The 16,258-nt window shown below is 46.3% G+C and overlaps 1 protein-coding gene across 1 annotated transcript in view; it reads right to left on the reverse strand.

Annotated features, from left to right (window-relative positions):
* Positions 1 to 16,258, reverse strand: part of kiaa1109 (KIAA1109) — a 196,760-nt gene that overhangs the window by 121,594 nt on the left and 58,908 nt on the right. The window contains 10 exon segments of the mRNA XM_079528812.1: positions 924 to 1,138; positions 1,968 to 2,180; positions 2,811 to 3,022; positions 5,498 to 5,625; positions 6,716 to 6,871; positions 7,890 to 8,010; positions 10,005 to 10,178; positions 11,088 to 11,158; positions 13,898 to 14,035; positions 15,007 to 15,280. Of these exon segments, the coding sequence (XP_079384938.1) occupies positions 924 to 1,138; positions 1,968 to 2,180; positions 2,811 to 3,022; positions 5,498 to 5,625; positions 6,716 to 6,871; positions 7,890 to 8,010; positions 10,005 to 10,178; positions 11,088 to 11,158; positions 13,898 to 14,035; positions 15,007 to 15,280 (1,702 nt within the window).

Consider the following 16,258-nt stretch of genomic DNA (forward strand, 5'->3'; position numbering starts at 1 on the left):
CACAAGTATAATTGAAGGCATTTGAAATGACATAAAAATATTAATTTTCAGGATTCCAATTCAAAAATAGCAAAAAATAATTCAAGATTTCAATTCGAATATAGCAAAAATAGCCGATCTACAAGCTCAAAACGCGACGCGTTTTGAGTTTGTAGATCGGCTATTTTTGCTACGACAGTAATATATGGCCCTAGGGAGTGAGTGTGGAAATATAGTGGCCCTCTCCATCGTCAAAGTTGCCCACCCCTGTTCGAAGTGTTTGGAGTTTGGACGCGCTCAGAGAATTCTAAAGGATAGAGAAGGGAGCGACGGCCCCCGCCCCCCGTCGATGGATTTCAATGGAAGTTTAATACATTTAATAAATACCCTTTGTTTTGCGGTTAAAAAAACCAATCAAATAATAATAATAATAATAATAATCAAATGTTTTATGGTCATGATATTAAAGCTGATTCCAATCCAAGCTATTCATTATAGCTTGGATTGGATAAACCCTTGGGCTGGATAAGCTACAACAATTGCAAAATAATGCTGAATCTGTGTGTGTCGGTGCATCCGTCTGTGTTTCATATTTTGGTATATTATGATAAGAAGAAGAATACTACTACTTATTATTATTCTTATTAAAATATATATATATTTTTTTAAAGAGTTGTAAAATATGTTATTTTATATTTTGTGTGTGCGATAAATAATGACATAATACTTTCATTAATAACATGATTCAGTCATAATTTGTCTGGATATCATTTTGTAAAAAAAAAAAAAAAAAAAATGCAAATTAAAGTAAATAACATAATCGTGAACGCAGCATGGCGAACCACAATGGAAACGCGCGTCGGGGTGAAAACGGTCACGTCGCCACTAGAGTCCCTATAGTTCTCCAGCATAGTGACGGAGAAGAAGGCTCATCGTTGTCGCACCTGGTCGTCCGAGTCCGAGTGGTCATTGAGGTCGGAGGCCTGCGGGCTGGTGGGGTCGTGTGGCAGGTTGTCGTCCGACGCGTCGGTGCTGTAGCCGCTGCCCGTCTGGGAGCCCGTGGAGCCGTTGTTCTTGGACATGCCCGCCTTGCCACAGGGCTCGGCGCGGCCCATCACGCCCATGGTACTGTACAGGATGGCACCCGACTGGCGGCCGCCTGCGGACCCACACGGCAACACGCGTTTTAAAACCCATTCATTAACCCATTTTGACCTGAGATCAGATTCTAAAAATGTCTTCTACAGATTCCTGACAGTTTTCTGAAAAAGCTATGTTTCTGTATGTTCTTCGATTTTTCAAAAATAGCAGGCCTACATGCTCGTAGCGCGCCACTCGGTGGCGCGCTATGAGCTTGTAGATCTGCTATTTTTCAATAGCTAAAGCATAACATAATGCTAACACCAAAAGGGGTTCCCGCTCAAAATGGGTTAACCCAGTTAGACCGACACTATAGATTCTACAACATGTTTTTAAAAAAAAAAAAACATGTTTCTGTGTCAGTGGTGCCCCAGAATTATCTGTATTTGCCCGCCGATCCCCATCTGAATATACGTAGTTCGAGGGACCCCCCCCCCCCCCCCCAGAAGCAGTTAAGTGTTTAAAGTGTTAAAAGTGTTCGCTCTGAAAGAAGCCGATCTACACATTTTCAGCATGCAAGCAAGCAAGTGTAAACGGACTTATACTGAAGCTCCTGTCCACCAGTCCCTTCCTAACATTTTAGTCTAGTTTTTATTTGTTGACGAAATATGTCAATACATTCAGTCTTAGTTTTAGTCATCGTAGCTTAGTTTTCATTTAGTTTCCGTCACCGAGTGGCGCGCTACGAGCTTGTAGGTCTGCTATTTTTTTTTAAATCGAAGAACCACTGACATAGGAACATAGCTTTTTCAGAAAACTGTCAGGATGTAGAAGACATTTTTAGAATCTGATCTCAGGTCAAAATGGGTTACGTTTTCGTCGACGAAAACAACACTGGTCTCTCCTACCTTTGACGGTGAGGTTCTCGATGCCGCACTCAAACATGATCCAGCCCCATTTCTCGATGGAGGCGGCGGAGGAGCGCGCCAGCTCCGCTGCCGCCATGGCGCCGGCCTGGCTCTCCGTCTCGTCCACCATGGAGAACTCCTCCATGTCCTCCAGCATGAAGAGGACCTTGGACTTCTCAAAGGGGATGGCGGTGATGGCACACGTCCCGATGTCTGGGGAGAGAGAGAGAGAGAGAGAGAGAGTGAGAGAGAGAGAGTAGAGAGAGAGAGAGAGAGAGAGAGAGATGAGAGAGAGAGAGAGAGAGAGAGAGAGAGAGAGAGAGAGAGAGAGAGAGAGAGACGGGGGACGAGATACACAGGTCATGGAACCTTGAATGACCAAAAAAAAACGTTCCTTTTAACACTAATTAGGCCTTGGACGTGTATACACATTCTTTCTAGTCATCATAGCTTAGTTTTTCCATTCAGTTTCCATTTCTTTTTCGTCAGTGAAAAAATCACACAGAGAGAGAGAGAGAGAGAGAGAGGGGGTGGGTGGAAGGGGGGGAGTCCCCCTTCCACCCACCCACCCCCCCCCCCCCCCCTCTCTCTCTCTCTCTCTCATTAGCAGGCAACAGTGCAGCACTATCTCTCTCGCTCTGTTTCTGGCACGACAGCGCCCCTACTGGTACTCATGAGTCACACATGAGTCACACACAAACATAGGTTAACACATAGTCACACACATAGGTTAACACAGACATTGCTGTTCCTTGGAGTGGTTTTTTTTAGTCATAGTATTAGTCGACGACATCAACACTGGTGTGAGGCGGTGGGTGGGTGCGGGGAGTCATGGGAACCCACCGGTGGAGTCCAGTCCTCGCAGCTGGCTGTGGATGCGGTGGATGTTGAGGCGGGCGGCGATCTCCTTGCCCTTCTCGATGCCGGCGTTGGAGCGCAGCGAGCCCGACGACTGCGGCTGCATCTTGGTGGCCGAGGCGTACTTCTCCAGCATGGCCGCCGACGACTGCTGGCCGCCGTGCTCGCCGCTGCTGGGGGTCTCCTCCACGATGCCCCTGAGGATCCAGACACAATGCGGGCGAGGGTCTTACTCCCAGTGAAACGGATGTTCTTTTCTTATTATTCATATTTATCCCACAATTTTGTAACCCATGTTTCTCAGCCTGTGCCAATTGACCTATAGCAAAAGCCCCAACTGCTATGGTCCCCCAATCACAGCTAAGCATAACATGGGTTAGACAAAGAAATGTTTAAAAAAAAGAAATGTCCTCCAGACTGTTTTTCCGACTATCCTTGGGATTGTGGGTGGGGAGGGGGGGGGGGGGGGGGGGGGGTGGGGGGGGGTGGGGGGGGGGGGATAGGGGATGAGTTTTATTTTTATAGTTTATATGTCTGTTTAATACTTGCCCCTGGGCTACTGTTACAAAAACCTGAATAAAAAGATTTTGAAAAGAAAGAAAAAATAAATGTCACGCACATATTTTTCCAGTGCATATATGGCATAACCTGACTCCGCCAGATGGGGCAGCAGAGAGTACCTGGGAGCAGGAGGGAGGAACACAGTGTACTCTCTGCTGCCCCATCTGGCGGAGTCAGGTTATATATGGCAGGCCTTGTTGACTGTTGACGGATTTGGAAGAGATTCTGAAGGTTTCCCAAAATGAACCAGTATTTAATGTGTAAAGATCAATTTACATTGGAATGAATGAGCCCGGCTGGAAAGTGTCCAAGTGGGAGTGTCTAAGTGGGAGAGGCCGGGTCTTAGCTAAAGGTGAATTACCTAAAGCTGTAATCCTGGGCGCTGCTCTCCCTTCTGCCAACCTGGGGAGAGCCCCGAACTCAGCTCATGCTTCCTTCGGTGCATTGAGGAGTGAGCAGGCCTGCTTCTTATATTATCAAAAATAACTATGGAGGGTATGCGCGTGACATCATCATCATACCCGGAAGTTATGCGGGAACTCCTACTGAGTGGCAAAAACTACTTTTCCGGCCTTGATAGAACCATACATCCAAACAGAAAAGTCCTATCTGATTGCATCAAACGACGTTAAACGACATTAAACTCACTTTGCCAAGTCACTTTGCCACTCGATTTGCCACTCGATCTCCCATTCACTTTATACATGTTGTGCATACCCTCTATACCGTATGTACAAGCCCGCAACACATTATGTAGGGAAATTGTAAATCTGCCATCTTTTAAAAAGGGTAAAAAAATATTGAAGAAAAAAAACGATTAAAAAAGAAAAAAAACATTTCTCCCCCTCTATTTCCCATTCCAAGTGCATTTGTCTTATACTGTACAGAATGTAACACGAACTCTACTATTCCGAAGCCCCCTCAGGTACATATTTAAACTATTTTCAGCAATGGTATAATAATTGATTTGGTGGGTAGATCTTGCCGAGCTGGTCATTTTGAAAGTAGCTCTCAAGTCAAAAAGTGTGGGCACTTGAAACTGAAACTGGGAGGTCGGGGTTCGATCCCCGGCCGGGTCATACCAAAGACTGTAAAAAATGGCACCCAATGCCTCCCTGCTTGACACTCAGCATCAAAGGGAATGGATTGGGGGTCAAATCTACTAATCAAATGATTCCCGAGCGCGGCTCACAGCTCCAAGAGATGGGTCAAATGCGGAGAACAAATTTAACTGCGGTAACGTGTGTGACAAATCGTATGACTTTGACTTTGGGCAACTGGCGGCCCCCACCTTCCCTTAATGCGGTCTGCAAGTTAATATCAGAATATTGATTGATATTTATTTCAGCTGTTACAATTCCATGGTTCATAAAGTTAACATAACTAATAATTAAGGGCATTTGAAATGCATTTGAAATTAAATAAAAATGTTAATTTTCAGGATTCCAATTAAAAAATAACAAAAAGATATTTCAGGATTTCAATTCAAATATAGCAAAAAAATAGTAGATCTACAAGCTCAAAACTTTTGAGCTTGTAGATCTGCAATTTTGTTTTGCTATGACAGTAATGTGGCCCTCCGGAGTGAGTGTAGAAATATAGTGGCCTCTCTCCATTGTAAAAGTTGCCCATTTTGCAACTGAATGGCTGGAAAATGGAAATTAATAGTTTACATAGTGCCCAGGCGGTGGCGTAACCGTCTGGGCACCCGACTGGTAATCCAGTCGCAGTGTGCCGCGGGTTCGACTCCCGAGCCCGACACGGCCTTTACTGCATGTCTTCCCCCATCTCTCTCCCGTTTCCTGTCAGCCTACTGTCTGTCCCTTCAAGAACCAATAAAAGGCGTAAGCCGCAAAAAAAATATCTTTAAAAAAAAAAAGAGTTGACATAGTACGTGGTGCATGTACAAACTTTCCTTAATGATTATATCTGGTTTCAGTATTCATTTATGATATATTTTCTCTATTATTAATGTTATTTTTGTCAGTTTGTATTGGCGGTGGTGGAGTGGTGGGTCGCGAGACACGGCCAAAGCATTTCCGGGGGCCCCAGCCAAAAGAAAAACGTAGAGAACCCCTTGTCCTAAAGGACTGGGTCCAAGTCGTCGTTACCTGTTCATTCTGAACTGAGTGGCGATCCTGTCGAAGCACAGCGCCACCAGAGACACGTGGGTGACAGACTTGCAGGAGGACGATGGAGAGCCCTCCTCCACCGACGCCTGGAGGAGACACAGGTTCACCTGCAGGAAGGGAAAGTCAACAACAATGTCTTCTAAATCCTGACAATCCAGACCCAGGGTCCATTTGGTTGATGGTTCCAAACTATCATTTAACCCATTTTGACCTGAGATCAGATTCTAAAAATGTCTTCTACATCCTGACAGTTTTCTGAAAAAGCTATGTTTATATGTCGTTCTTCGATTTTTCAAAAATAGCAGACCTACAAGCTTGTAGCGCGCCACTCGGTGGCGCGCTATGAGCTTGTAGATCTGCTATTTTTCAATAGCTAAAGCATAACATGATGCGAACACCAAAAGGGGTTCCCGCCCAAAATGGGTTAACTGGGGAACCCCTGGAACTCCCTCAAGGACCACTGGGGGTCCCTGGACCCCAACTTTGGGAACCACTGTACTAGGCTACATAAACATGTGGAGAAATATGGAGATACAAGGTTACAGCAATGACATTTTATTGTCAAGCTCACAATGTGTCGCATCGCAAACACATTGTGAGCTTGTAGATCGGCTATTTTCAAATGGGAGAAATGCATATAGGACTGAAGCTGTATAATGTACGTTTTGTAACAATAATCAAAATCTACAAAAGTAACTAGTAAGCAATGTTTTCAAATAATAGTAGTGGAGTAAAAGTACAATCGTGCCTCTGCGATGTAGTGGACTAGTCTAGAAGTAGAAGTACCGACAATTGGAAATACGCCAGTACAGTAAACATGCCTCATAATTGTACTCAAGTGCAGTACTTGAGAGTGAATGTTAGTTTGCTTCACACCACTGCGAAGTAAGAGGAGCGGGCTTAGCGCTCACGTTAGCTTGGAGGCCTTTGATCTTAGCGCTCACCTTGGGGATGGACACGCTGAAGGCCTTTGATCTTAGCGCTCACCTTGGGGATGGACACGCTGAAGGCCTTTGATCTTAGCGCTCACCTTGGGGATGGACACGCTGAAGGCCTTTGATCTTAGCGCTCACGTTAGCTTGGAGGCCTTTGATCTTAGCGCTCACCTTGGGGATGGACACGCTGAAGGCCTTTGATCTTAGCGCTCACCTTGGGGATGGACACGTTGGCCTGGAGGCCTTTGATCTTAGCGCTCACCTTGGGGATGGACACGTTGGCCTGGAGGCCTTTGATCTTGACGTTGTCGGTTTTGGCAGACAGCTCCGTCTGGCCGTGGGTGGCGTGGAGAGACCCCGTGGGGGGCGGGGGTGCCTCGGTCTTAGACAGCTTGTGCTCCTGCTTGGCTGCTTGACTCTGTGCGAGGGAGAGGAGGGGTTAATAGGACAAGGGGAGTAAACTATGGATGGAGCTATTACAAATGAAAATGAACACACTTTAGTGTTTTAGTTATTCGTAAAACTATGTCCCCTTACACTGTTGAAAGACTGACGTAATAATCCTGTCCATATGTCAATGTGTATTTATCTATGAATGAATGAATGAATGAATGAATGAATGCATGAATGCATGAATGAATGAGTTAATACAATTAAACCATCATACTGTTGGATTCAGTATGGGCACGAGCCGGTGTATTGGTCCAATGCAAGGGGCCAGTGAGGCTATTCAACGTTGAAGGTCTGGGTCCTAGTGGTAGGAGGAGGGACTACAGGCGGACCCGTGGATTCATGACCGGGAAACCCCGTGCAGCTGGGCTTTAACATTGAGCGCTCGGTTGCATACGTCACCCCGGACCTCAAAGTTGAGGTCCGGAGGAGGGACTTCCGGCAGTCTTCCGGGTGCTTCAAAACGCCACTGAGCAACTTCCACTGACATGAATAGCGGAGGGGGCGGAGCTTGGCGCCAGATCAGTCTCTATCCTTTTATATACTCTATGGTCCAATGTGGATCCCACTTTAGTCCTAGACTAGCCTCGGTGCCCAGGCTTTTATTTCAATATTTGTATTTCCAATATTCTGCCACTAAGTGCAAAATCAATCCTGATCAAATAAAAACAAAACATAAATTAAATTCTTTTTTTTTTTATCCCACGATTTTGCAACCCATTTTTGTCACCCAGTGTCAATTATCTAATGTAATCCTGGGTGCTACACTTCCTCTGCCAACCTTGGGAGGGCAGAGGACTGACCTCATGCTTCCTTCTATACATACATGAGGAATCAATCAATCAAACATACAATGTTTCCATGACGATGACGATATGAACTTGTTAAAAATCACAGAGCAGAACTACAGACTGCGTGCGTGCGTGCGTGCGTGCGTGCGTGCGTGCGTGCGTGCGTGCGTGCGTGCGTGCGTGCGTGCTTCTTACAGACTCGGTGACGGTGGACTTGCTGATCTGGTAGGCTTCGTTGAGGACCTTGTTGTGCAGGTCGTCCAGAATGGCGGCAGGATGGCGAATGCTGGCAAAGTGAACCATGGACTCTATGTACCTGAAAGAAAGACAGCAAGCACACTGCTGGTTAACACTGCACCATGCCTTAAAACAGGGTTTCCCAATAGGCGGCCCGTGGGCCATTTGCGGCCCGCGGAGCACCCCCTTGCAGCCCGCGGAAGAATTTCCCAGATATAAATGGCATTAAATGGGGGTCAGTAGCGTGTCAAACTGGGCATCCTTTTCAAATGGGGTCCTGCCCCGAAAATGAATTTTCAGGGCAAGACCTCGACCTAACGCGTGCGGACTCGGCCCCCAGCCTGTTACCCTAGTCAAAATATGTCCCTCGAGGAAAATTAATTGGGGAACCCTGCCTTAAAACATCGTAGTATTGTAATCATCATTGCAACCACAGAATCACAGATTTGTGCACACACGTGCATGAATCTGCACGTGTGTGCACGTGTCTGCACGGGGCGGCGGTGGCTCAGGGGTAGAGTTTCCGGATGGTAACCGCAAGGTCGCCAGTTCGAACCCGGGCTCCCCCAGAGTTAGTGTCGAAGTGTCCTTGAGCAAGACACTGCACCCCTAATTGCTCCTGATGTGCTGGTTGGTACCTTGCATGGTTTCCGCCGCCATCAGTGTATGAATGTGTGTGTGAATGGATGAATGTAATGCACAATCTATGTAAAGCGCCTTGGATAAAGGCACTATATAAATGCACCATTTACCATTTTTAAATGCACCATTTACTGTTACGTGGGTCCATTCTGAAGACCTGACTAATGTTTTAGACTCTACTGTGGACTTTAACCAGGTACTTTAAACAATCTTTTGGGGGGGGGGGGGGTCCCCAGATGACAGTGAAGTGACAATGTAAGGACTTTTAATACGAAAGACAGACGGACGGACGGACGGACGGATGGACGGAAGGCCAGTCAGACAACGCGTCTGGTTGCACCGCGTTGTGAGCTTTTAGCTCTGCCTTTTCGGCAACGATAGACTGAGAAGTTGCACATTGCACATCGAAATTATGTGAGACTATTCAATCGATTCGCGGGAGATACAGTATTATAACTCTATGGCAGGGAGATTTGAGTTTCCCCAAACGTATTATTATGAATTGGATTAATAATTTATGGCAACGTCTTGCCCGTGCTTGCCTTGGGCAGCAAGCACGGTAAGCACAACACGCGTTGGGTGGAAGAGCAGGATGTTTGTTCCGCTGCAGCAGCTGACGGCTCCCGTGTTGTTTCGACTCGGTGCAGACATGCAAAGGTATCGCATTTGGGTTTAATACAATGCATTATGGACAGATGTCTATGCATTGTCGAAATGCTCCCTTTCGTGCATGCAACAACTGTGGTAGGCTACATCAGGGGTTCTCAACGTTTTTGGCCGGGGACCCCCGGAAATGCTTTGGCAATGTCTCGGGACCCCCGCCCCGCCCCCTCCCGACCCCCAATATAAATTGACTGCTACAATAACCTTAAACCATTTTGGGCGGGAACCCTTTTTGATGTTTTAAGCATTGTTATAATTTAGCTATTGAAAAATAGCAGATCTACAAGCTCATAGCGCGCCACTCGGTGGCGCGCTATGAGCTTGTAGATCTTGTAGGTCTGCTGTTAATTTTTTTTTTTTTTTTTTTTTAATATTTTGGGGACCCCCCAAAATAATTTGGCGACCCCCCGAGGGGTCGCGACCCACGGGTTGAGAACCCCTGGGCTACATCATTGCATTTAGCTCCCCTCTTGTCTTTTTTTTTTAATGTTACCAAACTTTTCACCCGTTCCACCATACTGTACTTCCACCACGGCAAACGATGACGAACCACGCAACCACCCGTCGCGTCCAAGCCCCCTTTATAGCGAGCGGCCCATGACGTCAGCCTTTGCGGCTATACCCGATAAGAGGCTCGACAAGCCAAGCGCTTATTGATACTCGGGTCTCGATGAATGCCCAACCGGGTTTGTAATGGACCCGATTTCCGGGCTCCATCCCTAATCAAAAGGCACCGTCAGGGGGGTGGGCGAGTGAGTTGCGGTATACCTGTCGAGGGCCTCGGCCACGAGGGGAGTGAGCACCATGTTGATGGCTCCCTTCACCTCCACGATGGCCGTGGTCCTGGTCTGGGCCAGAGGCTGCTCCAGAGTCCAGTCCTCTGTGCTGCTGTCCTCGTCCGTGTTCTCCATGGCCTTCTTGTCCAGAGGGGTGTAGGGGGTGCTGAGGAGACCACCACACACACACACACACACACACACACACACACACACACACACACACACACACACACACACACACACACACACACACACACACACACACACACACACACACACACACACACACACACACACACACACACACACACACACACACACACACACACACACACACACACACACACACACACACACACACACACACACACACACACACACACACACACACACACACACACACACACACACACACACACACACACACACACAACCATTTAGCCTCTCGGAGCCAAAACTAAAGAATATTTTGTTGTCGTTGGATAAGATTTTGTCCGCAATAAGAGGCAACAGGCAAAAAATTTCCAAAATAACAATTCTTCTACATTCTCTAATTGTATAGACTTCTTGTAAATTAAGTAATGCAGTTGTTTAACAACAAAATTTAGATTTTATTTCGGTCCATAAAAGGAAAAAAAAGGAGTACATATAGACGTACATCTACGTCTGTATTAAAATCCACTAATAACTAGTGGTACCGAAAAGGTGAAGGCAGAAGCCGATCGAGGCTTATTGCGCCTACCCTTTTTGAACAGAACTCAAGTTACACAAAGCAGAGAATATTGTCAGACAGATTTCATTAACTATAAAGTTATGGCCATTGATTGTGAGAAATCTAAGAAATCTAAGCCGGGCATAGATTTGGCCTATTTAACTCGTGAGAGCGTAACATGAAAACCAAAATGAAACCCTTTTGAAACCATTTTGAAACCAAATGGACCCGTACGGGTCCATTTTACGCTCTCGCGAGTTAAAGGTCTAAGGGTCCATTTGGTTACAAACTCCTGGAACTCCTGGAACCCCCCCCTCAAGGACCCGTCTGGTGGTCCCCGGACCACCGTTTGCAGCTTACCTGTTAGGGTCTCCCATGAGCTGGATGCCCCTGTCCAATAGAGAGCTGGCTGTGAGGCCCTGCTTCACCACCTGCCAATCACAACGCACACGACTGTAAGCGCATTCATAGCAATCGAGGGTGCAGAGGGCGCGTGCATAAAGTGAGTGGCAAATCGAGTGAGTGTAATGGCGTTGAACATTGTTTAATACAATCAGATAGGACTGTTGCTGTTCGGATGTACAGTTGGGTGCCACCGATATTGTCCCTTATCATTTGACCCATTTAGGCCTGACCTCAACATTTAAAAAAATCCTTCTAAATCCTCCAGTTTTCTGAAATAAATATTTTCACGATTTTTCAAAAATAGCAGACCTACAAGCTCGTAGCGCGCCACTCGGTGGCGCGCTATGAGCTTGTAGATCTGCTATTTTTCAATAGCTAAATTATAACATAATGTTTAAAACACCAAAAGGGGTTCCCGCCCAAAATGGGTTAACTGTCCTTTTGCGCAGATCACGCAAACCTCAGCAAAAAGAAAAGGACAATATCGATGGCCTCCAACTGTAGGACTGTTGCTGTTCGGATGTATTTGGCTGTCAAAGGCCAAGTTGAGCAAGAAGGCAAAGCTCTCGGTCTGCCGAGCAGTCTTCGTTCCTACTCTCACCTATGGTCATGACAGTGTGGGTCATGACCGAAAGAATAATGGATGGATGGATGGATGGATGGATGGATGGAGACCAGAAAGTAGTTTTTTGCCACTGTAGGCGTTCCCGCATAACTTCAGAGTATGATGTAATGCGCATACCCTCTAGAGAGGGCTGGCTGGGAGGCCCTGCCTCACCACCAGAAATCACAACTTGTCTTACTTAAGTCAAAGTATCAATAATACTGCAATGTAGAACTACGCATGTCTGTTCCAAGAAAAAGTCCGGAATTCAAAATGCACTTGAGTAAAAGTACCAAAGTGCTGGCATTAAAGGACCACTTCACCACTTTTCAACTTCTCTTCCTATAATTGGTCCTAACTAATGTTCATGATAAAATACCACCATTTTTCCTACTCCGTCTGTGTCTCATAGGAGGGCTGTGGGCAGTTCAGAAACCCGTCCACCAGTGACATCATCGATGGTGAATCCAAGCTAATAGAAACGGCAGGCTTTCTTTTCCTGAAAGGTTGCAATGCAAAAGTTGAAGCCATCGTTCTCACGATAATACAAATCTAAATCTATTTTAAAACAAATCTTGTTTAAAAAAAATCTGCCTAATGGTCACTGGTGGACGGGTGTCAGAACTGCCCAAAGCCCTCCTATGAGACACAGACTGAGTAGGAAAAAAATGGTGTTTTATCATGAACATTAGTGAGGACCAATTATATGAAGAGATGTTGAAAAGTGGTGAAGTGGTCCTTTAAGAGTAAAGTTAAGATGCAAAATATCGCATTTCAAGTTTTCAAACGTATAAAGATCTTTTGAAAATAGCCGATCTACAAGCTCACAATGCGTCGCATCGCGAGCTTGTAGATCGGCTATTTTCAAATGGCCGAAATGCATATAGGGCTGAAGTGGTAAATGCATGTTTTGTATTAATAATCCAAATCGACAAAGTAACTAGTAACTAAAGTTTTCAAATAAATGTAGTGGAGTAAAAGTACAATATTTGCCTCTGAGTGAGTAAAAGTAAAGTACAAATACCTCAAACATTTGCAGTACTTTAGTCGATTAATCAAAAAACAACAAGAATGGTCCGATGTGTTTGCCGATGAATCTACCATCACTAGTATGTGAACAAGTCTAGTCTAGTCTAGTCTCACACACAGTCAGGATGTTGGTTTAGTATGTGAACAGGTCTAGTCTAGTCTCACACACAGTCAGGATGTTGGTTTAGTGTGTGAACAGGTCTAGTCTAGTCTCACACACAGTCAGGATGTTGGTTTAGTGTGTGAACAGGTCTAGTCTAGTCTCACACACAGTCAGGATGTTGGTTTAGTGTGTGAACAGGTCTAGTCTAGTCTCACACACAGTCAGGATGTTGGTTTAGTGTGTGAACAGGTCTAGTCTAGTCTCACACACAGTCAGGATGTTGGTTTAGTGTGTGAACAGGTCTAGTCTAGTCTCACACACAGTCAGGATGTTGGTTTAGTGTGTGAACAGGTCTAGTCTAGTCTCACACACAGTCAGGATGTTGGTTTAGTGTGTGAACAGGTCTAGTCTAGTCTCACACACAGTCCCATGATGTTGGTTTAGTGTGTGAACAGGTCTCATCTAGTCTCACACACAGACCCAGGATGTTGGTTTAGTGTGTGAACAGGTCTCATCTAGTCTCACACACAGACCCAGGATGTTGGTTTAGTGTGTGAACAGGTCTCATCTAGTCTCACACACAGTCAAGATGTTGGTTTAGTGTGTGAACAGGTCTCATCTAGTCTCACACACAGTCAAGATGTTGGTTTAGTGTGTGAACAGGTCTCGTCTAGTCTCACACACAGTCAGGATGTTGGTTTAGTGTGTGAACAGGTCTCATCTAGTCTCACACACAGTCAGGATGTTGGTTTAGTGTGTGAACAGGTCTCATCTAGTCTCACACACAGTCAGGATGTTGGTTTAGTGTGTGAACAGGTCTCATCTAGTCTCACACACAGTCAAGATGTTGGTTTAGTGTGTGAACAGGTCTCGTCTAGTCTCACACACAGTCAGGATGTTGGTTTAGTGTGTGAACAGGTCTCGTCTAGTCTCACACACAGTCCCAGGATGTTGGTTTAGTGTGTGAACAGGTCTCGTCTAGTCTCACACACAGTCCCAGGATGTTGGTTTCCCGGTCAAACCACTAACCTTAAAGGTAGGAACAGACAGCTGGTCGAAGGAGGTGGAGCTCTCCTCGCTGGTGGGCGTGTCCAGATCCAGGGGGCGGTGCAGTGAGGACTTGGAGGTCCTCTTATTGGTGGGCTGCTTCACGGACCAGTTGGAAACCTGGGGAACCAGAGTTGTGTTCGTCGGACGCGACAAAATGAAAGGCACACTATGGGACGCCAGGGACGGTGTCGATAGTCGCCTATGGAGGTTTCAGTTGTCGTTTGAGAGGGATGACTAGTTTAGACCAGTGGCGTTTCCAGGAATTACATTTTGGGCAAGCAAGAATTACATTTTGGACAGGCAAGATGTGTCAATTGTCGTCTCCGGCCAGACGAGTAGGATACAAAGGCTGAAAGGCATGCATTTACATTCCAATGGGTGATTGAGGGTCGCGCTCTACCGCAACGGCCAATCAGCTGTCCATTAATAGTTCGCAGGTCTTGTTTTTGTCCTCTCTCTTTTCTCATTGTATGGATTTTGGCCAGGCCAGAAATGGATTTGGACAGGCGGACGCCTGCCCTCGCCTTATTGTAGATACGCCTCTGGTTTAGACCGGTGGTTCCCAAACGTTTTCATGTCAAGGACCCCCAAATTTACACTGATGAGCCCGCGGACCCCCATTTGAAAAAGATATGCCAGAGACCCCCATAAGAGAATACTTTTATGGCTCTAGCAGTGATTTTCAACCCGTTTAATTTCAAGGACGCCCAGTTTGACATGCATTAGGCTACGGACCCCCATTTAATAGCATTTATATCTCTGGGACCCGCAATTTATAGTGTAAAATCAATGCTAATTTAACTCCGAGAGCGTACAAATGGAACCAAATGGACCCGTTAGGGTCCCCTGCCTTACGCAATGTGTGTAGTTATAGTCACTGGACAGGGCAGGCCAGGGCAGTGGGTGTCCTACGCAATGTGTGTAGTTAGCCTGTTGTAGCAGAGAGGCGACAATACCTGGTACAGTGTGAGACAGTTGTGGTAGTTTCTAGTAGGTAGTTTGTACCTGGCAGTGTGGTGGGTATAGTTAGGTAGGTAGTTAGCTAGTTAGTTAGGTAGTGGGCGAGGTAGTTGTAGGTAGCTTGGTACCTGGTAGTGGGCGAGGTAGTTGTGGTAGCAGGCCATGACGTGGGGCTGTCGGGTCACGGGTCCCGGCTCGGCCGTCTTCTCGGCCTCCACGGAGCTCTCCTCCTCCATGGCCAGCGCCGACACGAAGCTGGCCTGGGACGTGTGGCTGGGCAGGGGCTGGGCGGGCAGCGGGGGCAGCACGGGGGGCAGGGGCAGCAGCCGAGGCTCCGTGATCAGCTCTCCGTTCAGCATGTAGGTCAGCGGACCCTCCACGCTGTGGTATATGGAGCTCCGACTACGAGGAGGGACGGATGCGGTTATAGAGGAAGAACTAGGATTAGCACTTTGTTTTCGATTTGCCCGTTGTACCACGAGCTATACGTGTTTTGGTGTTAGCATTATGTTATGCTTTAGCTATTGAAAAATAGCAGATCTACAAGCTTGTAGCGCGCCACCGAGTGGCGCGCTACAAGCTTGTAGGTCTGCTATTTTTTTTAAATCGTTCAGTTTTTTGAAAAAAGCGTTCAGACTTGTATAGTTAAGTGTACATATATTACTTGTACATATGTTACTCTTTCTTGCACTCTTTATTCTATCCCTTTGTTTGCTGTGTTTGCCGTTTGACGTCATCTATGCTGCTGCATTGTCTGAAGGAAGCCAAACCAAAAAAAAAGTTTTACTCTTCTCTCTCATGTACTTTTCTTCTCTCTCCTATCTCATGTACGACGTGTACACAAGATGTAACAGTAGAGCGCAACCTTGAACCTTGAACCAAGAGACTGCGGTCTCTAAAGTGCAATACCTCCCGCTTTAAGAATAGCACTTATCCCGAGGCTGTGCGCCTCCTGAATCTTTTCACTCGCACTTTACAGCGTGAAGCTGCTTCGTAACACGACGAACTGCGATGAATTGCTATTTGTTTATTGAACATGAATTGTAACGTTTTGCATTCTTCTTATTTATTGGTCCCCTTGTAATCTTGTTCTACCATCTGAATAATGTGAATGTGTCTTTTTGTATGTCTGTTTTTAGTGCACTGAAACAAATTCCAATCAACTCTGTTGACGTGGCAATAAAGTCTTAAACCTTGAACCCTGAACCCTGAACGCTGACCTGTAGTTCTCCATGTGATAGGGCTGCGTCTGCTGCATCTGAACCCTGAACCCTGACCTGTAGTTCTCCATGTGATAGGGCTGCGTCTGCGGCTGCTGCATCTGAACCCTGAACCCTGACCTGTAGTTCTCCATGTGATAGGGCTGCGTCTGCTGCATCT

The sequence above is a fragment of the Electrona antarctica genome (genome assembly GCF_951216825.1).
Source record: "Electrona antarctica genome assembly, chromosome: 18".
NCBI lineage: Eukaryota > Metazoa > Chordata > Actinopteri > Myctophiformes > Myctophidae > Electrona > Electrona antarctica.